Below are 23,708 nucleotides of genomic sequence, written 5' to 3' on the forward strand. Positions count from 1 at the left end.
TATTCATAAATCTTGCCTCAACTTGAATGTCTCCATTCAAGACAATCTAGACAGTGCATTCGGAGAATATTAAGGGTCTCCTTCAAAAAAGTAAACTAAAATAAGAAATATATCACTACTGAAATCCAAACTGGATTCATGTAATTCATGTAATATTTCCAGTGACATGACTAAAGTTAAGCATAAGATATAAAATTGCTCACCCCCCCCCCCCCCGGAGTGGTGCATTGTAAGATCACATTTATGAGAATAATATATGAATATTTAAAAAGTTCAATATTTCCCTTTTTTTAAAGATTAAATAACATTAAAAAAACATATAAAGTGGAAAAAACAAACACAGAAGCTTTGAGAGGTAAGAAATATTTGCATGTCTTAATCCTTTCCGCTTAATTTTCTTCCTTCAAATTCAAGAAGGATTTGCTCTAACATAGTATTGGCTTTGAATATTTATGCTGCCCTTTAGTTTGAAATTTAACCCAAGAATCAGCCTTAACAATGCTTTGTACAGATAGTCCATGCTTGGCTGTCCATGATAGCACTTTGTTGACATTGCTGCAACTTCCTGTCTAAGGATTGTCAAAATTACAAATATCCAAAATGCTGGATCAGCAGCATCCTAACTGGCAATAGATGCTAAGAGGAAATCACTAAGCTCTTGTAGAGAGATGCACAATAATTTGTTGGGAAGATATATATAAAGATTCCCAGGAAAGAAGAAAAAATTATCATTAGCTGAAATTTATTACAGGGTTTGGGACAAAAATACTGTTTTTGAGATTATGCTCATTGAATAAAATACCTGAATGAACTAGAAAATACTTTTCTTCTACAAGGATTGGGCAGGTTGACCAAGGATTTAAAATGCCCATTTGCAGATAGCATTTTGAGATCATGGACTGCCTAGAAACAAGAATCAATTGAGGCACATACTGAACTTGATTCTTTGCTTAGCTCTAAACTGTCTTTTTATTCTCAGCAAATCCTTCAGAACTTTTGCTTGGTTATTTTTATCAAGACAACAATGGCAGGGCAGTGCTCAGTGAAAACCAAAATCAGTTTAGAAAGCAGCTTGCATTCTTCTCTTGAAACTTCATATATCGCTGGACTTTTAGAGCTAACACATGTTCTTCTACATTAGGCTTGTCTTTGGATATCTATGAAGGGCAGATCACTGCAATTCTTGGTCATTGTGGAGCTGGAAAAACAACATTGATAAACATCCTTGGTGGACTTTCTAAGTCAACTGATGGTAAGAATTAGACTTTAAGAAGAGGTCAGATGCAAGGCTAATCCCAATCTAATTAACATAAAAAGAGTTCATCTGGACCAGACGATGGAGCAATCAGCTCACAATGGCCAACCTCATCCTTCTTGGCAGCCCCAACTAAGATATGGGGGAGTATAGTCCTCTCTGCTGTCCAGTAAATGGCATTCAGAGGCAAGCTACGCCTACAGTTTATCATGATTACAATCCTCCATTGTTAATCCTCATGAGCCCTTCAAATTGTAATACAATCACCTAAACCACTGAGAATCAACACAAACAAACACCAGTTCCATTATGTACTTTGTGAAAATTTACTCTCAAGCATTCTTAGAATTTGTAGGCTTAGTTTTACTTTTGCTTCATTATATTTAAGAAAGTAGTTCATAGATTGTTTGGGGATTTGCTTCCCTGAGAATTAAGGGCTCGTTCTGTCCCCAGGAGGTTTTCTTCACCCAGTGCAGTTTTTCCTCTGGCTCATTAAGGAAGGAGATCTTTTGCTCTTCCCCTGCAAATTACCCCTCTCCCCAATGTATGCTCCTCCTTTCACCTCCTTTCTACTTCTCCTTTGTACTGAGACGAAGAGATTCATTAGGGCAGGGCTTAAAGATACTTTCCTAGGTAGAATAAAACTCTGGAAACAATCTTTTTGAGCATTGTTATTATTTCCATACAATGAGAGAACATGCATCATCCTCTATTAAAATATTACACAGGGTTAGAACTCACCACATACTTTTTTTTTTGGTTAATGCTTACAGGTTCTGCAACCATTTTGGAGTACAATATCGCTGAGAGGAAAGAGATGGAACAAATCAGGCAATTTAGTGCTGTGTGTCCACAGTTCAATATTCAGTTTGAATATTTAACAGTGAAAGAAAATTTAAAGACATTTGCTAAAATAAAGGGGATCCCATCCAGTGATATAGAAAATGAGGTAAGCATATATTCAGAAGAATATAACTGAGTCGGGGTTGAAAAGGAGAGAGGAATAGGCAAGAAAGGTACAGAAACGCAATTGCTTTATAGCCATGTCATCAGGATTCTCGAGCTCACCTGGGGGAGCAAACCACAGCAGTTCTACTTAGTAAGCAATAGTGACTATAGTGAAAAACAATCTCTGCTCTTCAAATAAGTTAAGATCCAAACCCTTATAAAATGTATGCCTATTGATAGAATGCACTTTCATTTCCAATCAGCCAAGACTGAAAAACATGCTAAGAAAATTAACAGAGTTGAATATGAATGGGGCTTCCAGTGGAGACGTCACAGTGGTGCTGGGTAAAGAGAACGGTCTCCATTCATAGACCCCAAATATTTTGCGTTTGTTGACCTCTCGGGGGCGCAGTGACCTCTTTGGAGAGCAAGTGGAATAGAGGGGAAGCCTGCAACAAGGTGAAAGGCGATCACCCTTTGCGATGAAGGAAACCCCTGCCAACCCAACGCGAAAGTGTCTGTCATTGTGTTATTGTGGACCCAAGGCCGTGACAGGCCAGAGAGACTGAAGAAGAGAAGATTTACTTAAGAGACTGTGACATCTATTTGGTCGAAATCCCAGAGCTGCAATGGCAATAATTGACTGTAAAATTAAGTCCTAGTTATTCAGAAAAGAAGATGGCTCCAACTGAAGTGGGATTTCCCTGAAGAACAAGTGGTGACCTGGCAGGAGGAGCAGTGACTCAGCATACGGAAGTTACCATAAAAACTGAATAGAGGAGAAAGGGGAAAAAATCTTGAAACAGAGAGATCAACAGGAGAAGGAAGTGGAGGAAGGGGGAGTGGAGAGAGTGATTCAGTGAGCCTGAGCGACAGGAGAAAAGTAAGAAGGGTGAGGAATGGCGAGTGTGGGCTTCCGCGAACAATGGCGGTGAGAGGGAACTGAGCAGATGAGTATCAGAGACGGAAGCTGGAGGAAGAAATTGACGTTCTTAAATGATGGAAAGAGAGAAGAGAAACATATAGAGACCAAAATTAAAGCGGAGAGGGAGCAGAGGGACTTGGAGTTGAATAAGTAGGAGGAATGGATTAAAGAGGATAAAAATAATATAATAGGATATTAACCAAGGACCAAGGAGGAGCAAGGAAAAACAACTATCTGGACATTGATTGTAACGTTACCAAGGGACTAGTTATTCATTTATCAAATTAACTAAGAAGATTTAAAGAAATATTTATACATATTTAGCATAAATATAAAGTGGTTACGTAAGTAACCCAGGAACCAACAATCAGAAAATTCACAACTAACTGTCTATACCTAAAATTATATTACACCAGGAATTATATAGTTATTTATTTATTTACTTACATCTTTACTCATATTATTGAAACTTAGATTTGTGTTTATATTTATAGTTTTATAGATTGATTGATTAACTGACGTACTCATATCTATCCTTACATCTTTACTTACATCTAAATTTATATACATACTGATTACCTTATAGATTTATATTACCATATATCATGATTGATATATAGAATATATATATATAGAATTTTTATATCTATTATATGCATATCAGGGACGTGTGGTCAGGGGAGGCAGGGGAGGCAGAGCCTCACCTCTCTTCATGAAATAATAGTATAATAGTATATAATATTATATACTATTATATATATATAATATTATATATATTATATATATATAATATTATAATATTATATACATCCGTCAGCCGCGCCCGGGAGCTGCGGAGGCAGAAATATTGTAGGCGCTCCCGGATGACGAAGCCACGAAAGCGCCTGGGGAACGACCTCGCTGCCCCTTTCGTTGCTTTCCCATTCAGGCGGCTGCGCTTTCACCCCACTCAAGCCTTCCTGCCTGAATGGGAAAGCAACGAAAGGGGCAGCGAGGGTGGGCGGTGGCTGCAGGCGGCAAGGCTTCAGCGGGGTGAAAGCACAGCCCCTTTCGTTGCTTTCCCATTCAGGCAGCTGCGCTTTCACCCCGCTGAAGCCTTGCCGACTGCATGGGAAGCCGTCCTCGCTGCCCCTTTAGTTGCTTTCCCATTCAGGCAGCTGCGCTTCCCATTCCCATTTCCCGCGGGGCAGTCGCCTGAATGGGAAAGCAACGAAAGGGGCTGCGCTTTCTCCCCGCTGAAGCCTTGCCACCTGCATGGGAAGCCGCCCTCGCTGCCCCTTTCGTTGCTTTCCCATTCAGGCAGCTGCGCTTCCCATTTCCCATTCAGGCGGCTTCCCATGTAGGTGGCAAGGCTTCAGCGGGGTAAAGGCGCAGCCCTTTTCGTTGCTTTCCCATTCAGGCGGCTGCGCTTTCAGCCCGCTGAAGCCTTGCTGCCTGCATGGGAAGCCGTCCTCACTGCCCCTTTCGTTGCTTTCCCATTCAGGCAGCTGTGCTTTCACCCCGCTGAAGCCTTGGCGCCTGCATGGGAAGCCACCCTCGCTGCCCCTTTCGTTGCTTTCCCATTCAGGCAGCTGCACTTTCACCCCGCTGAAGCCTTGCCGCCTGCATGGGAAGCCGCCCTCACTGCCCCTTTCGTTGCTTTCCCATTCAGGCAGCTGCACTTTCACCCCGCTGAAGCCTTGCCGCCTGCATGGGAAGTCGCTCTCCCTGCCCCTTTCATTGCTCTTCTTCTTCTTCCTCCTCTCCCACACCCCTGGGAAGCTCCTGCCCCCATTTTGTGCGTCTCCCTCCCCTCGATTTTTTTCTCGGAGTCGGCGGCTCGGGAAAGGCCCGCCCTGTAGGTGAGTCTCTCGTTTGATGTGGGGCCATTCCCGGGAGCCAATGGGTCTTTTGCTGGCTGCCAAGGCAGGGCTTCGCTGAGGTGACGACGCTGAAGAAGCCGTGCAGGAGGAGTTAGGGGGATGCAGAAGGCCCGAGGGAGGCCTCTGGGGATTGGGCTTTGGGTTGGTGGGAGACCTTGAAGGAGTGGGGGGGAAGGGACTGGCGCCGGTGGAGGAAGCAACGCTATGCGGATCAGTGCACTCCGCGGTCCCCTTAATGTTCACTCAGGAAGGCGGGGAATGGGACCACGTGTGCTGGAGGCTGAGGCTGCCTCAGCCTCCTGCACACGTGGTCCCATTCCCCGCCTTCCTGATGACGTCACCAGCCTCACCAGCCATAACCCTCACCGCACGTCACTGGTAAAATGTATAATGAAATTTTAGATTGCCAAGGGAAACTCAAAAACAATCAGGACCTAAAAGAACAAGGAATACGTATTGACTGGTGGCCATATTTACAATTACAATCGAGATATAAAAAGGATGCTGAGGAATATGGATTCGATATTCAACCACAATAATTAGATAAACTCTTGGTAGGCCCAGAGGGAAAATTAATAACCAAAATGTATAATTATTTACTAAAATTTGATAGGGTAGAGGAGGTTGTAAAAGAACCAATAATTGCCTGGGCCAAAAATTTTGGACACAACATAGAATTAGAAGATTGGGAGACAATTTGGAACAAAAATTATACAATTATGAAATCCGTGGCCTATAAAGAAAATCAATACAAGATGTTTTACCGTTGGCATGTAGCGCCAGCCAAGATGTACCAAAATTTAAACCCAAGGTGCTGGAAATGCAAACAGGGACAAGGTACCTTCTTTCATTTATGGTGGTCATGCCCCAAAGCGAAAAGATGTTGATTGAAAATACAGAATTCGCTGCAGGAATTAACTAAATGTCAAATAGAATTCAAATCAGAAATGTTTCTCCTGGGGATAATCAGTGCAAAGTTTTACAATAGAAATGTAAAATACCTGATGTTACATATAATAACGGCAGCAAGGATTGCTTTCACACAGTATTGGAAGAATGATAGTATTCCGCCAGAGGGGTTAGTAATCCAAAAAATACATGAGTGTGCAGAAATGGACAAACTCACATTAGAGTTAAAGGGAAAGGATGATTCAGAATACTATGCGGTATGGGAGAAATGGTATGAATGGATAGACAATAGAAATAAGAAATGGAAATGTACATAGGGTGAGAACGTTTGGAAATAGAAAGTATATAATGTATTCAATATTGATTTCAGTTGTATGGATAATGTCACATATCTGTTAAGCTTGTGATAGAGATATGTATGGAAAAATGTGCAATAAAATATTTGCTTAAAATGAATATGAATATACATTGTTATTCTTTATAGGTAGAAAAAATGCAGACTCTCTTGGATATCAGTGCCATTCAGAATACACAAGCTAAGAATTTAAGTGGTGGACAGAAACGAAAATTGACTCTGGCAATTACTTTCTTAGGACAACCACAGGTAAAAACCACCCATGGGAGAAAAAGTCTATTGCACACATTTTTCCTTCTTTCCCTCCCTTCTTTCCTTCCTTGATTTGTATAGATTATAGAAGTCCCTAATTTAAACATGTACTTCCAGAATTTTCTTTATATACCGGTAAGTTGATTCCTTTCTTCTAGTAGGAAGTAACTATTGGAAAGACAAGGATTTAGTATACTCTTCTCTGGCTTTATTTCTTTGAAAAATAGAATTCTATTCTCAGAGGTTTCTTAACACTTCCTTGAGCTTTTTGTGAAAAGGGAAATGTTCTCATCTAGATTAATTTCATTTAGTTGCCAAAAAATTAGATTTCATAAAGGTTATTCTCAAGCCAATGGATTTTCCAATTTTCTCATTTAATCATAAAGAATAATTGAACCTCTATATTGAATGATATTTCTCAATATTATATATAATATACATATAATACATGTAACCCTCAATTTACGACCCCAATTGAACCCAAAATTTCCATTGCTAAGCAAAACAGTTATTAAGTGAATTCTTCCCACAATTGTTAAATGAATCACTGCAGTTCTTAAATTAGTAACAAGGTTGTTAAGTGAATCTGGCTTCCCCGTTGACTTTGCTTGTCAGAAGGGTATAAAAGGTGATCGCATGATCCAGGGACAATGCAAAGGCCATAAATATGAGTCAGTTGCCAAGTGCCCAAATATTGATCATGTGACCACAGGGAAGCTACAATGGTCATTAAAGGTGAAAAATAGTCATATGTCACTTTTTTCAGTGCCATTGTATCTTTGGATGGTCACTAAACGAACGGTTGTAAGTCAAAGACTACCCATGCAGTTTCCTCCCTAGGCTAAACAATATTAAACAGAGTAAAGATGTCAGGGGAAAAATTTCACTCTGAGCTAATGAGGTCTAGGAATCGATGACTTTTCCAAACAGCATATCCTCAAGAAGCAAAAAATAAAATAAAACCCGAGAACATGTTCTAATGAAAACAAACTCTAATACAAAAATAACAAAATAAGAAAATAAACAAATCTATCTAATTGTTACATTTTGGCAAGAACAAATGTTGTCCGGCTTCTTGAAGATGAACAAAGATCAAAAGGGAAAGAAGTCTCTGGAATGTGTGATGTATATGAAACGTGTTAAGAAGCTTGCGCAGTAAATCATTGCTGATAAGGACCTATGACCTGCGCAGTAACTCTTTCAGCTCGGCTAGCAAACAATTTAACACAGTGACAAAAGAAAAGAAAGAAGCCAAAGAAAATAAGGAATAACATAAGAAAAAGAAAAAAAATGTAATTCAAACTAATTTTGATCACAATTTGCTGTATTTCTCCATGCTTCTCTGCCCTTGCAAACCATTTGTCATGGTTCTGAATAATGCTCTGCACCAGTTCAAGTCTCTGACACTGTTCCTTTCTCAAAGATCCAGTTTATTGGGCACATCATATTGGCATGTTCAAATGTAAAGCCAACTCTGAATAATTCCTGCACTTTGGCATAATTAATTGATAGATACTGGCCACCACCTGGCTAATAGGTGCTCAGGTGACTTATTGTTCTTCTGCATTCCATAAGTCCCCCTCATCCCCTATGTGGCACCTAAAAAACAAAGCAGAGAAAAGTATGGATCCAGCTAATGTCATTTCTAGAGTTGACACCATTCTTATATTTCTGTCTGTATATAGTGCTTCATACATGGTTTTGTCTTACAGTGGTTTTTAAGCATTTCACTCCTTTTGAGGATATATTATTAGTTCCATCCAACACAAATGTGCTACCTTTGAAGTATACAACCTTGAACTTTCTACATGTATGAAACATTCTTTAGTCCAAACCTATTCAGGTTTCTCTAAATTTGATAGCATAATTTCTCTCCCATTCATTTCTCAATACGATTGGACTTAAAATACGTACTTTTTGTACTTCTCACCTGCAGGTTTTATTACTAGATGAGCCAACTGCAGGATTGGATCCTTATTCTAGACATCAAGTATGGACTCTCCTAAACGAGCAAAAAGCAGGTCGAGTCATCTTGTTAACTACCCAGTTCATGGATGAAGCGGATATCCTCTCTGGTGAGTAGATCTTCCTATAATAAAGCAATGCACAATATAGGAACAAGCATAAAATAAGAGGAATAGAGGTATATTGTAATGTTACTTCTGTATATATTGTGAGGCCTCTTTCTGTTTCTATTTAGTAGAAGAAAATTCTTTTGAACTGCATAGATAACTGCTTGATATAGCATCTTAATGCAAATGTTCCGTGTTCCATAAGTTTGGGGCCCACTTTAGACATTGTGAAGCCCCAATAAAATGTTGGATGCTAAATCTTCTAAGAGCTGTGGGGGCGCAGTGGTTAGAATGTAGCATTGCAAGCTAACTCTGCCCACAACCAGCAGTTCAATCCTAACTGGCTCAACTCAGCCTCCCATCCTTTCGAAATCAGTAAAATGAGGGTCGAGATTGTTGGGGACAATATGCTGATACTGTAAATCACTTAGAAAGGGCTGTAAAGCACTGTGAAGCGGTATATAAGTCTAACTGCTGTTGCTAGTGCTACTTAATGAATGTTGTTTAATGAATTCGATCTGATGGTTTTATTTTCCATACTAAGCTCACTCATCGCTTCTTCCTATCTTCTATCTTCAACAAGTTTGAAGGCCCACTGCCACTTGTCCCCTTCATTCTTTTTTCCTTGCAGTCCAACAAGGAAATTCCTTCTTTGCATTCATTTATAGCACAATGATTGAGGTGTTCTCTCTCAAGGATTTTCATCCAACAGGGTACAGTTTCAGAGTCTAATAACAAAATTACTATATTTTTTCATAATTTTATTTTGACTTTCCTACTAAAAAGTATTTTACTTTGGGAAGCAAGTTCAACCTCAAGAATTAGGTTGGACTGATTGTAGTTCAGCTGGGACAAGTCAGCGATCACCGTACTGAAGCAGGGATTTGGAATATGGGATATTCAGGTTGCACATGCACTATGTAGGCTTATCCTATTGCAAGGGAACAAATCTGCATTTATATAGCAATAAAAATCAGTTACAAAACATAGGCTTTTCACAAGGAATAATGGATGTTGAAGTAATATTTGTTGGTTTCCTTTTGCTGACTTAATTTTCTAAAACGCCCATTCGTTCTACAGTTGGAATTTGGCATAGAGGGCTTTGTACCGCTAAACAGATAACAACAAAAACGTGATTGCTTGCTGTTTCTCTAGATCGCAAAGCTTTCATCTCCCATGGCAGCCTGAATTGTGTTGGCTCATCTCTGTTCCTGAAGAAAAAGTGGGGAATTGGCTATCATTTAAGGTACTAGAATTATGACAGCATTGTGTTTTATTTGCTTGGCGATGGTGGTTTGTTTCCTATCAATTCTAGGCAGTCTGTGTGCAAGTGGCCCTCATTGAGGATACTGATATTCTTAGAATCTATAAGTTTCTATTAAAGTTTGAAGACAACATGGTAATTGAGGAATATATAAATCTAAAAATAAAGAAATGGACAAATTCAATAGCTCTATAAAAACATTTTTAGTTTGAGTGAGGAACTGAAATGCTACATAAATCTGCTATTAATTTAACAGCTCTGTTTAATATGGGATCTTATAGAAGTTGCAAAACTAAAACTCCAAGCAATCTTAACCCTCCCAATTAGTAATGAGGGGTGCTGGGAGATGGGAGATTTAGCTATATAGTTAGGATGCATCTATGCAAAAGTGTATTTAATGAAATGTGATATGGTGCAATAATCATATGTCTATGAATGAGGGGGAAGAGGGATTGAGATAAAATATCAAAAAGATAACATCACATTATGTGTTTCGTAGCTACAGGATAAATACTAAAAGAAATTAAATACTAGATTTAAATTTAGCCAACTTTTAATAGATTGAATTTGGTCAGAAATTAACAGATTCTTACTTAATTGATTTCCCCAAATATAGGAAACTCTCAGTTTAGACAATTTTGTGGGAAATGTGATACATGTTAAAGCTGAATGTCCATTAAATCAGAATATTTTATGCATTGATATTTTATATAATTTAGCATATTATTTATAAGGATATATTTATATGTGCATGTATATGTATTTAAATAATTCATTTGATTGTCCATCTTGCAGTTTGTGATTCTGGATGGCTTATATAAGGTTTATAACAAAAACAGAAAATAATACATGAAAATAAAAATGAGCTCCATAAATTCAAGTGTTTATTTACTGGAAAAATTGCAACTTAGTCATTGCTGCCTGCCTGAATGTTTATTTAACATGCACAGGATGCAGATAAATGAAATTTGTGATTCTGAAAGAACAACGTCACTGGTTAAACACTATATTCCTTCTGTGAAATTATCAGGACAACGTGAAAATGAATTGAGATACATCCTGCCTTCAGAACATGTGAATAAATTTCCAGGTAATTATAGAGTAAATAAAAATGAATTTAGTTACTCTTTTCTGAAAGAGTCCATATAGTTGAAGTCACACAAATTTAACTTGCTTTCTATTATATGCCGATGGACCTAAATAAAATTATGGTGAACTCTTACAACAGAATAAGAGAACTGGAAAGGACCTTAGAGGTTTTCTAATCCAACCATCTGCTCAAGCAGGAGACCCTATATTATTTCAGACAAACGGCTCTCCAAACTCTCTTAAAAACCTCCAGTAATGGAGCACCCACAATTTCTGAAGGCCATTCTACACATTCACACCCATTTCTTTTTATTTCTAGATTGGGTCTCTCTTTCATAACTTTCCATCAGGGGTGAAATGCTACTGATTCGGGCTGGTTCACCTGAACCAGTAGTAAAAAATACTATCATTTCACCCAAACTGGTAGTAAAAAAAAGTTTTAAAAAAGTTCGATCATGCGGCACAGCTGATTGTCACATAGTCGATCGTCAGAACTTTTTTAAAGCACTTTTTTACTATCAGTTCAGGCGAATCAATAGTAAAAAAGTGCTTTAAAAAGTTACGACAATTGTGTGGTACAGCTGATTAGTGGAACTTTTTAAAGCATTTTTTTTACTACCAGAACCGGTAGTAAAAAAATGCTAAAAAAAAGTTTTTAAAAAAAGTTTAAAACTTCAGCTGTGCGACAATCAGCTGTGCCGTGTTATTTATATTCGCTAGAAAGCAGGAAATCTTGCTTTCTAGCGAATCTAAATTGCATGGCACAGCTGTTTCCTCCCTCGCTGTTCTACTTACCTTTGGAGACTCAGAAAAGTCTTCTTAGCACCTGCGGTGAGCATGCTTGCATGCACACAGGAAGCGAACAGGTAGCAGACTTCAGAGGATTTCACCCCTGGATTCCAGCCTTTGCTTCTTGCCCTGCCTTCAAGTGCTTTGGCAAATAGCTTGACTCCCTCTTCTTTGTAGCAGCTCCTTAGACCTCAATTTAAACCCTTATTTTAAATTAGAAGGACAAATCAAAGTTAAGCATGTGATTTGTTTTTGTCCACTCAGATTTGTTCAGTGAAATCGATCAACAGACAGATCTAGGAATAGTTAACTATGGAGTTACTATGACAACTTTGGAAGATGTCTTCTTGAAACTAGAAGGAAATGAAAAAAATTGTGACGGTAAAGTATTTGGAATATCTTCTGCTGTAAATACTTGAGAAAAAAAGGTTTTTTTTATTTTTTTAACGTACATATAATATAATCCAAAGCATACCTATACATCTTAACAAACATTTTTGTGTATTCAATAGTATATCAATTCTTTTGCCATTAAGCCTCTTCTATTTTTGTTTGCTCTTCTGCTTTCCATACACCATATTATAGTCTATTTCGTCTTCAGCTCTTCTCCTCTCTTTCTCTTTTCCTCCCTATCTTCTTCTTCCCTCTACCCTCTCTCTCTTCTCTACTTTCCCTTGCTCTCTCCCTCTCCTCTCCTCTCTTTCCACACCTTTCCTCTCTCCTGCTCTTTCCCTCCCTTCTACTTCCCTCTCTCCTGTCTCCTTTCTCCCTCTTTCGCTTTCTTTATCTCCCTTCCATTCTCTATTTTACATGGTTTATTTCCACCTTTTAGCAAACCCCAGTTAATATCAATGGAATTGATAATTATATTCCCAACAAAAGAAGTGAAAAAAATGTTTTCCATATTGCTAGTTTTTCTTTTAAAGGTATACCTTTATACGAATTCTAATTGTTTCCTCTCCCCCCCCCCCCATAACAACCTCTTTTTTTGGATGCAGTGCAAGACAGATTCAAACTTCCCTCTATCTTCATCATGCTGTTACATATTTTTACATCATTAAACGCCCCTATTTTGTTTCATCTTGTAATTTTAACTATATATTATTAGATGTATTTCCACATTTTCCTTCCATTTCCCCCCCCCTCTTCTGATAACTTTCCCAACTAATATTTTTCTTATTTGTAACTTGGCATAATCATTTCACCTTCCATTATTGATACGTATCAGCTGGCCTACTGTCTTTATTCACCTTAGTTAATTTACCTTTAATTCTTTTTTGCTTATAATCCTTTCTATATCATACACACATATTACATTTCAGCGTTACAGTTAATTAAAGTTCACAATAGTATATGCTTTACAAACATTCTCCACCTTCCCCCCCTCTCATCTACCAATTTATTAATTTCCTTTCCATTTATTTTAAGAAAATCTTAAATCCCAATCTCTGAACTTTTGCGTAACTTCTTTATGATTTCCTTTTGTCTCCTCAGCCTATTCCCCCTTTTTCTTTTCTTATTATATTTTCCCTCTGTAGGGAACTCTTTTCTTTCTTTCATCATGCTGCCTGTCTGTTCCATCCTTTTCTTTCCTTTTCCCTTTTTTTGTTTTTTTATTGGGATACGTTCTTCCCTCTTCTTTATGTCTTTATTAAGTCCAATGAGATCCTTTATCTGCTTATTATTTCTCTCATTCTTTCTTGCTTTTTCTATCATAGTGTTAGATCTGGGCAACGAGAGACAGACTGCGGACACGAAGTGACTTAACAGCTCTTTATTAATAGTAGTAGTGATCCAGCTTGCTCTGTGGTCGGAGGGTTCCCCTTTTATAGGGATCGGGTACGCCCCTCAACCAATCAGAACGATACCTGTTTCCCGCTGTAGCAGCGGACCAGAGGGGAGACTTACTACGATATATGCTAATATCTAACACCCCTCCCCTCCTAGATGGAACGTTGCGGTAGGTAACATAGTCTTTTAGGTATGTGGGTGTTTGTCTTGCTCGGGAGGAGTGTCGTAGTTCGGGTTGGTTAGAGGTGGTTGCAGGATCGGGTGCTTTTCCTGTTTCACGCTCGGGAGGTTGTGTGCCTTCGTTGCTAGGGCGTTCTGGAGTCTGCTCGGCTGCGTTGTCCTGGGTTTGCTCTGCTTCGTGCGTGTTTTCTTGTTCCAAGCTTGGTTCGCAGGTGTCGTAGTTTTCTATGATGGGGCTCTCGCATGGCTGACTTTCTGTAGGCAGGAAAATCTCGTCTTCGTTTCGAAGGTCTGAGTGTGCTAGGCGACCCCGAAGTTGATTGATGTGCCTCTTCCAGTTCCGCCCATCTTCCAGTTCCAACAGATACGATCGTGGACCCGTGATGCCAATGACCGTTACCGGCATCCACAATGTTCCCCCTGCATAGTTGTGGGCGTATACTGAATCCCCTATTCTGAAAGACCGAATTTTGCTTGTGGAGTCTGGGGGCGCTGTGGCAGAGTAATTTGGGTGAAGGCGGTCCAGGTGAGACCGTAGACAGCGGCCCATGAGTAGTTCAGCGGGGCTCCTACCCGTTGTTGCGCTTGGGGTAATGTGCTGAATTAGGAGGTAATGGTCAATGCGTGTTTGCCAATCACCTGGACCCATCCTAGCGAGGGCCTCTTTTGCGAATCGCACCATTCTCTCCGCCTGTCCGTTTGATGCCGGATGGAATGGCGCAACGAGGGCGTGCCGAATTCCCTGACCTGCTAAAAACGTTTCGAATTGCATGGCCGTGAATTGGGGCCCGTTATCGGAGACCAGGAGGTCGGGCAGGCCATGGGTGGCGAAAAGCCGCCGTAAAACCTTAATGACTGCCTCTGCCGTGGTTGAAGTCATTAGGATTACTTCTAGCCATTTCGAGTATGCATCCACAACTATAAGGAAAGTCTGACCTTCGAATGGTCCTGCGAAATCGATGTGTATTCGCGACCAGGGTGCTTTAGGTTTCTCCCATTTTGTGGCGGGCGCTTCCGGGGGTGCTGGTCTAGATTCCTGGCAGGGGTCGCAAGTGGCCACCCACTCCTCTATTTCTTTGTCCATGTTTGGCCACCACACGTAGCTTCTTGCTAACGCCTTCATTCTAACAATCCCCGGATGACCCACATGTAAAGCATCTAATACATTCCTACGTAAAACATACGGAATAACAACTCGATCCCCCCACAACAAACAACCTTGTAACACTGAGATTTCATCCCGTTTTGACCAAAACATTTTGAATTCCGGGCCCACATTTCCCTTCGGCCACCCCCTCCAAACCCAAGTTTGAACTTGTTTTATTAAATTGTCTTTAGAGGAGAACCTTGCAACGTCGTAGGAAGAAACCGGTCCAGAATCCAAACAGTCAATGAGCAATACCGGTACTTCTGGAGTGGGGTCTGGCAGAATGTCAGGTAAGGGGCAACGGCTGAGTGCGTCTGCATGTCCGAGAGTGGAGCCCGGTCGATGAACCAATTTGTATGAATACGCAGCCAGGAAAACAGTCCACCTGGTCATGCGTGGAGAAAGGGAAACCGGGGTGGGGCGGTTTCCCGCCAAAAGTCCCAACAACGGTTTGTGATCTGTAATTAGTTCAAAATCGCGGCCGTAGAGGTATTCGTGGAAACGCTTTACTCCAGCTACAGCAGCCAGCGCTTCCCTGTCCATTTGGCTGTAATTCCTTTCGGCCAATGAAAGAGTTCTGGAGTAGAAGGCGATGGGTGCTTCTTTTCCGTCGGGCATCCTGTGGCTGAGGACTGCTCCAACTCCGAAAGGTGATGCGTCGCAGGTCAATACCAGCGGTAGGGTCTGGCTGTATTGGACAAACAGTGAGTCAGTGGTGAGCAGGCGCTTTACCCCGGCGAAAGCTGCAGCTTCGGATCGTCCCCATTTCCATGGTGCGTTCCTCTGGAGTAGACGGTGTAGTGGCTCAGCAACGGTCGCCTTCTGCCTCAGAAAAACGCTGTAGAAGTTAAGTAATCCGAGGAAAGCCTGCAACTCGGTCTGATTTCGTGGTGTGGGGGCGTCCTGGATCGCCTTGATTTTCTTTGAAGTGGGGTGTATTCCCTGACCATCGATTCTATAACCCAGGAATTCTACACTAGGCACGTTAATTTGGCATTTTTCCTTTTTAAGGCGGAGACCCTTCTCTCTGATTCTGGCCAAAACAGATCTGACTCTTTTATTTAATTGCTCCTCGTCTGCAGCGGACACCAAGATGTCGTCAAAATAGGGAACGACTCCCGGTATCCCTTGCAAAAGTCGTTCCATGACGCTCTGGAACAATCCTGGGGCAATGCTCACGCCGAATTGTAGCCGGTTGCATTTGAATGCTCCTCTATGCGTCACTATAGTTTGGGCCTCCGCTGTGGCGCTATCAACTGGCAGTTGCTGGTAAGCTTGTGCCATGTCTAATTTAGCAAATACCTTTCCTGGCCCCAACGAGTGCAATAAGTGCTGTACTACAGGCACAGGATATGCGCTCTGTTGTAGCGCGACATTAATTGTGCATTTATAGTCCGCGCAGATGCGGACTGATCCGTCTGGTTTGACTGGGGTCACGATGGGTGTTTCCCAGCGCGCGTGATCTACCGGCTCAAGGATTCCTTGCTCCACTAACTTATCTATTTCCTTATCTATTTTTGGGCGGAGTGCAAAAGGCACTCGTCTCGGTTTAAGTCGGATTGGCGCCACTTTAGGGTCTAAATTGAATGATATTGGTTTACCCACATACTTACCAAGACCGGGGCTGAACACATCCTCGAATTCCTTAAAAATCTGTTCAGCGCTGCTGTTTCTCACGGCGTTGATTCCGGTGACTTCTAACCCCAGGGCTTCAAACCAATCAAGCCCCAGAAGGTTCTGTAATGGTGCGCTGGCGATGGTCACGGGCAGCTGGGCTTCGATGTCCTTGAAACGGATGTGGAATGTGCCTTGGCCCACGATGGGGACTTGGTTCCCCTGGTAGTCTCGTAGCAGGACGTCTGGAGCGCGTAGTTGGCTCTTCCTGAGGCTAGGGATAGCCTGTTTCATGGATGCCCATGAAATAATCGTCAGGGTCGATCCTGTGTCAACTTCTAGCTCGCAGGGTGAGCCCTCCAAGAGGACTGTGACTCTCAGCCTTTTTGGCCGCTTAGGGCGGACCTGATGTATTGTGGTGAGATACGTTCGCAACTCCTCTCTCTGGGTCAACTCTATCTCATCGTCAACATCCTGAAAATACTCTCGTTGAGCGTCTTGATAGAACGCTCTTTCAGCTCTTTGTGTGTATTCTCTCTGGGGATACGCTCGCTCAAGTCCTTGTGAGTAATCTCTCTGGGGATACGCTCGTTCAGCTCTTTGGAAATTTTCTCTCTGGGTAAACACTTGTGGATTTCTCTCTGGGCGCCCTTTTTGGTTTCGCCAAGCCCCTGGGTTGGGCTTCTGTTGGCGGTACATGGGTGGCTGCCGTGAGGCAGGGACTTCGCTCCGGCACACTCGTGCGATGTGCCCAAGTTTGTTGCAGTGTGAACAAACAACGTTCCTGAACCTACAGGTAGACCGGGGGTGATTCCCTCCGCAGCTTGCGCAGGGCGACAAACGGAATCCGGGTCTCCCCCCAGGCCTCACGTGACTGCTCCGCATCAGGTGACTGTCCGCGAACTCGGAATCCTCGTAGTCGGGGTTTGTGTCCTCGTAGTGGACTCTGGACTGCCTGAGTGCTGTCTGGCTTCCGCTGAACCCGCGTTGTATGGTTACCGACGATTTTTCTGCTGACTCTGATGCCCTTGCTTCGTTTAGTGCTATCTGTAGGGTTAAATTTGGGTTTGACAACAGCTTCTTTTGTAGTGAAATGTCTCTTAACCCACAGACAAATTGTGCCAGGATGTGCTCGTCCAGGTCCCTGAACTCGCAGTGAGTTGCTGCTTTTCGCAGGGCTGCAACATATCGGTTGATTGACTCTCCCGCCTTCTGGTTCCGCGTGTTGAATTCCTGGCGGCAAACGTGGCGGGAAGGTTTTGGCGCGTAATGAGTTTGCAGAGCCTGTTGCAACGCCGTCCACGATACTGCCTGTATTGGAGTAGGCGCGGTGAGGTCTCTGGCCGAATTGAAGACTTCCTTTCCGCAGTAGCCGAGGAAGATGTTTTTCTTCCTCGCATCGGTGATCCCCGTGTATTCGTTCGCTTCGAGGAAACACTCGAAACGAATCATGAAAGCTTCCCATTCGTCGTTTGCTGGGTCGAAAGGAGCGGGGGGAGCATGCATCGCCATCTTCTCTGTTTGAATTTGCCGCGCTGCGGTGATCTGAGATGGCTGCCGGAATTTCTGCCGAATTCCTGGGCTGGATCAAATCCGGAGATTCTGGAGGTAGCGTTCTTCATCCTATCTGTCTCTCAATCCCACCTTCGTCGCCAATGTTAGATCTGGGCAACGAGAGACAGACTGCGGACACGAAGTGACTTAACAGCTCTTTATTAATAGTAGTAGTGATCCAGCTTGCTCTGTGGTCGGAGGGTTCCCCTTTTATAGGGATCGGGTACGCCCCTCGACCAATCAGAACGATACCTGTTTCCCGCTGTAGCAGCGGACCAGAGGGGAGACTTACTACGATATATGCTAATATCTAACACATAGGGTGTTCAATTTCATTTCTTTCCATAAAATTCAAATTATAATCCTTTCTCAACACAAATGATTCACGCATAGTTTTCAACATTTTACATATTTCTTTAAGATCCCACCCCTCCATAATGCCAGACTTTAAATTTGCTATTTTCCTTCCTCAGATCGTATCCCAGCTACTGTAAGTACCTTAGGGTAATAATTGAAGAGAAATTGCGAAGAGTACAATGAAGAGATTTGGCTGTGAGAAGCTAGAAGGGAGGGATGAAGGTTAGAAAATGAAGACTTTCTTCAACTGAAATAAGCACACTGATTGTATGTTGAAAATTACCTTAGATTATGGAGTCCATCATGAAGGGGAAGGAGAAGAACCAGGAAAGGATGAAATGGAGCAGGATCTGCTGTTATTGTCAGAGATGGGAAAAGTGACAGTGAAGGGCTTAAAACTCTGGAGACAACAAGTTTGTGCCATTGCAAGAATGCACTTTTTAAATCTCAAGAGGGAATGGAAAATCTGGGGAGCCCTGTGAGTAATCTATTAGTTATATTTGAAGCATGCTGAATGTGCAATCTTCTTAGGGAATAAGGGCCAAAATATATGTCTTGATTGAAGTGAAAACTTGCCTGCATGAATCTTGAACAAAATAAAGGTCTCCCTCCCATGTTCTTTCCTTTCTCTCCCTCTCTCTCTCCTCTCTTCATCTCCTTCCCTCTCTTCCCCATTCTTCCTCTCCCTCCCTCTCCCTCTCCCTTAATGATCATTAAAGGGTCCAAGGATATAAAAAAATTCTTCTCCAAGGATGGAGACCAATTATGATCTCAGAGAAAGGGCATGGATGATCCCCTGGTTATTTGTTCAAATAAAAAGATGATTTTTTGCTATAATCCTATTTCACTCTGAAAATATCAGATTTTGTTAATTGGGTTTTTAATCCAGTGAAGTTACTCGTTGACATTTTTGTAGAAAGTACAGCTACTTTTCCTCATATAAAGATACTATAAAACTATAAAATATACAAAATTATGGGTTGGGGAAGACTTGCTTTGTTTACCAGGATGCCATTGGCTTCATGTACAGTAAACTATTTTTTAAAACAAATTAAGATTTTTAAATAGATAGGGCTGCAATTAGATTTCCTCAGTGGTTCAAAACTCAGGGGAATTAATAAATATCACTTTTCCTCTAAATAATGTTGTTCTCACTGTGCCTAGTTTAATCAACTAAGTAGAATGACACTTGTCGGATTTCACATCTCTACTATGCTTAATTTGTATTTCTCTTTTATTACAGTTTACTAATTTCTGGAATCATTATGTTACCATATATAATTCATACTGTTTCCTTTGGTGTTTCGTTAACCATGCATTATGCAGAGCTTCATCATGGGTTATACTTTCAGCCGGGAAAGTGGGAATTCAAGGAAAGCTCTGGACTTCTGATCCTTAACAACACAGGTAAGGGTGAGGAATATAATGTTCTTTTTTCATAGTATTTATATTACAAACACAATGATAAAAACTAATAAGAAGTAAACAAAAGAAAAGAAACAACAGAAACAATAATTCACTATATATTGAAATACAACAAATGTTCTTTTCTTCCTATATCCCATTCGTCTTCTTTTTCCTGTGCTATATCCATCATCGGACATTGGTGATCCATGTTGGTGATCCCACCTTTATCAACAGCCGCACGAAAAAGTGCTGCTGAGTTTTGTCCAAACCAGTCCCTTAGATTTTGATATATCCCATATCTTATCTATAAACAAATCCTTAAAACCTTGTTTCAGTCCTGATCAGCAAAACTCCATTAAGGGTTATCAGAGATAATAACATTTTAACCATGATCAAATAAACCAACTTTATATTCCTTCCTTTTACTTCTAACCATCTTGAACTTTTTAGTCAGTTTTGCCAGGTAAAATTTGTTCCTCTTCCATAATGTCTTTTAAACCACAGTCTATATATAGAGATAGATATCCTCAATAAACTGATTTCTGTGTCCATTGTTCAAAAGCATCATTCAATATTTCCAATGTTAAAATAGTTTGATTTACTCCATATTTATAAGTCAGATGTGAGCAATCTCCATTGCTTGTAATCTTTAGTTCCTTCTAGTTCCTGCTAGTGCCCAATTTTTAAAGACTTTTTTTAAAGAATTCAGAACAAAAACATTTTCCCATGGCAAGGATTCTTTATAATTACTTCCAAAATCTCACTAAATAGACAGACAGACAGATTTAGAATTTAATAAAGGTAGAGGGTCAGAGTTCTCCATCCTAATCTACATTTAAATGTGAATGGAGTATTAGGTATGATTATATTTAAATATTGTATTGTTGATTATTTGGTACTCTCTTCTTTGTTTGGAAAATAAATACGCCATAAATGTATCTTGTCCCTCTTTGTTTTATTTTCCAGGTGAAAAAATTGATAATTTTGTCCAGGCAGTAAAGAATCAGAACATTCTGATGGATGTAATCTCGGGTAACAATATCAGTGACCAGCTGGTTCACAATGGGGCCATACAAGTAGACATCGAAGAGAAGGTAACATTGAATTCTTTCCCTCTTTTTGGAAAATGAAACAAGGGATTTAATGGAATTGATTGTGGAGATTATAACTGCCTTTTAGGAATATATTTTTAATTATATATATAATTATTTAATTAATATAATTTTATTATATTTAGGGTTCAACCATGTTAGTAGGATATCAGATTTAAAAGAACAGAAAAAATGATTATTCCTTGCTTTTACAGGTAGTCCTTATGACAATGAATGAGCCTGGAATTATGGACATAAATAGTTAGAGTCATAAGTTGAGGAATCACGTGACAAAATTCAACGTTATAACCTTTCTTATTGACAGTTGTTAATCAACCACAGCAACTGCTAAGTGATTATGATAATTGTTAAGAAAATCCATTTTCCCTGAGAGGTTTTTTTTTGCCAGAAACTGAAAATAAATGCTAAAACCTGCCCCCAAAGCCCCTCAAATTGCTGGAAATATCTGTAACAGTGAGCTAGTTGCTGAGCTCACCAAATGTGATCATGTATCCCGGGGTGGGTTTCAATTTTTTTACTATCTATTATGTGGGCATGGCCTATTTTGTGGGTGTGGCTTGTTGGTCATGTGACTGGGTGGGCGTGACCAACTTGATGTCACTCGCCAGGAGATGTCATAGATTGGGTAAAATGTGGTGAAACTCACTTAACGTTCTTGTTTAGCAACCAAAATTTTGGGCTCAATTGTAGCCGTAAGTCAAGGACTATCTTTGCCTTCCGCTGCATGGCAGCCTTGCCCTAGTAAACTCCTTCTCTTTTCTGGCAATTTTCCTCTCTGTTAGAGGCACCAAAATAATCCAGACAATGTAAGGTTTCCTGCTGCAGCAGGGGGTTGGACTAGATGACCTCTGAGTAGCCTTCTAGCCCTGTTTTTCTTCCTTTCTTTCCTTCCTTCTTTCTTTCTTTCTTTCTTTTTCTTTCTTTCTTCCCTCTGTGGGAAGCGACCCCCCCCCCAAATAAAATATTACTCCCCAAAAGACTCATTCCACATGCCTGTCAGATAGATAATGAGATAATGAGCCTATAGAAAGTTTGACTCCATTCATAAGCAGGGAATGATAAAAAAAACTCTTAGAAACACAAAGCCCATATTGCACAAACCCCAAAACTTCAAAAACATAGAACCATATAAGAATCCTACCCTTTATCAAGTTTGTTGTTCAGTTGTCCCAGAAACAAATTGCTGAATGTCACTTTGCAAACTTCCTTTTGAGCAGCTTTTTAATTTAAAGCAGGTTTCCATTTAAACTTTGCAGCATTAAGACTTGTGGACTTCAGCTCCCAGAATTCCACAGGCAGGCTCAGTTCCAATTGAAGCAACAGCATTTTTTTTCTCTTTTGCTGAATCCCGGTTAAAAAGTGAGATTCCTTCTTTCTTTTTATTTTTTTCTTTCTCCCTTCCCTTCCTTCCTCCCTCCCCCCCCCCCTCTCTCTTTTAGTTTTTAAAACCTCTTTTTCCTTGCCTGACTGGCAGGGAAAAGGGGCTTAAAAGAAAGAAGCTTCTGCGGAGGTTTGGGGGCATGGCCAAGCCACCATTACTATCATTCCGGTATGGCAGATTTTCACTACCTCTTCTGGCGTACCAGACAGGACCAGGAGGAATCCACCTCTGATGTTACCACAGGAGGATATGCAAAAACATGTTATAAGTAGCTCTGAGGAGTCTGCTGTAACTTTGACCAGTTGCTAAATGACCGGTTGTAAGTCAAAGACTACCTGTAGTCTAAAATGAGCACAAATGACACTAGTGGGGCATAAACTGATTTGAAACTGTTAATGTACCAAAATGGATAAAGTATTAAGTATGAGTGTGTTTAACATAATTGTATTAAACGTAAGTTATTTTTTATCCTAGTTCTCAATCAAAAACCAGATGAGTCCCTTAGGCTATAATTGTTTTTTTATCACTTTCTTCTCTTGATTCATTTCTCTTCTAACTTGCTGCTCTGTTTCAGAAATACAGGTTCACACTTATGTGCCACACAGAAATAACTAACTGCTTTCCTGTGCTTGTCAACGTCATCAGCAATGCATTTTTACACATGCTTAATTCCACTGCCCGTCTTCGAATTTGGAGTCAAATGTTTTTAGGGGTAAGTGTTCCAATAAGATCATAAATACGGAGGCAGAGAACCAATGGGAAAATATATGAATACATTTTTTAAAAGAATCAATGTAGATTTTTAAAAAACATTAAAATGTGGAAGAATCAATTAATTATATTATTTTAAATTTCATTATCAGCTGTATCTAAGCTTGCCATGTAAACATATTTAGAACAACTGTTTCATTATACCATATTATCACATATAAAGCCTTCTCTTTAAAAAAATCCATTTTCCAGGAAATTAAACAGGAATGTTTTGCGGTTTATTTTGTGGAATTACAAATGCTTGAGGCTTTCATATTGCTGCCTGCTTTTCCACCTCAATTTGCAATGATGAGCATGCAAGACTACAAGGTAAAACGAATTAAATTTATGTTAAAATATTCCACTGCATTGACAAGGTTGTACTGATCAAAAAGGAAATATCAGATCACTGTGAAGATACATATGTGGCACAGTTTATGTTTTATATTACAGTCAAATTGCCTATATTAACTCTGGCATATCCTGTTCAATTATTTCTCCCTTCTTTGTCTTAAATCTGCCTAATCATGCAAGTAATCTTGGTAGATTTAAAAACCATTAAAATAATAAATCTGTAGTTTGTGTAGCTTTTTCTCTCTACATGTAAAGTTTAGAAATTATAACCTGTAAATGATAGTAGTAATGACTTTAAAAGGTCTGTCTGATTTAACAATTTGACCTCAAAGCCTAACCTA

At 40.4% G+C, this 23,708-nt stretch overlaps 1 protein-coding gene across 2 annotated transcripts in view; it reads left to right on the forward strand.

The window, feature by feature from the left end:
* LOC309399151 (ABC-type organic anion transporter ABCA8-like) overlaps positions 1-23,708 on the forward strand; it is an 81,584-nt gene that overhangs the window by 24,498 nt on the left and 33,378 nt on the right. For both annotated transcript variants that reach the window (XM_081966686.1, XM_081966685.1), the window contains exons 10-22: positions 297-355; positions 1,142-1,252; positions 2,029-2,204; positions 6,384-6,503; positions 8,443-8,581; positions 9,734-9,824; positions 10,793-10,932; positions 11,985-12,101; positions 18,652-18,841; positions 19,607-19,770; positions 20,737-20,864; positions 22,838-22,975; positions 23,227-23,343. In XM_081966686.1, coding sequence (XP_081822812.1) covers positions 297-355; positions 1,142-1,252; positions 2,029-2,204; positions 6,384-6,503; positions 8,443-8,581; positions 9,734-9,824; positions 10,793-10,932; positions 11,985-12,101; positions 18,652-18,841; positions 19,607-19,770; positions 20,737-20,864; positions 22,838-22,975; positions 23,227-23,343 — 1,690 coding nt within the window. The remainder of the gene's footprint in view (positions 1-296; positions 356-1,141; positions 1,253-2,028; positions 2,205-6,383; positions 6,504-8,442; positions 8,582-9,733; positions 9,825-10,792; positions 10,933-11,984; positions 12,102-18,651; positions 18,842-19,606; positions 19,771-20,736; positions 20,865-22,837; positions 22,976-23,226; positions 23,344-23,708) is intronic.

This window comes from Natrix helvetica (genome assembly GCF_964273705.1).
Source record: "Natrix helvetica genome assembly, chromosome: 1".
In the NCBI taxonomy this organism is placed as follows: domain Eukaryota; kingdom Metazoa; phylum Chordata; class Lepidosauria; order Squamata; family Natricidae; genus Natrix; species Natrix helvetica.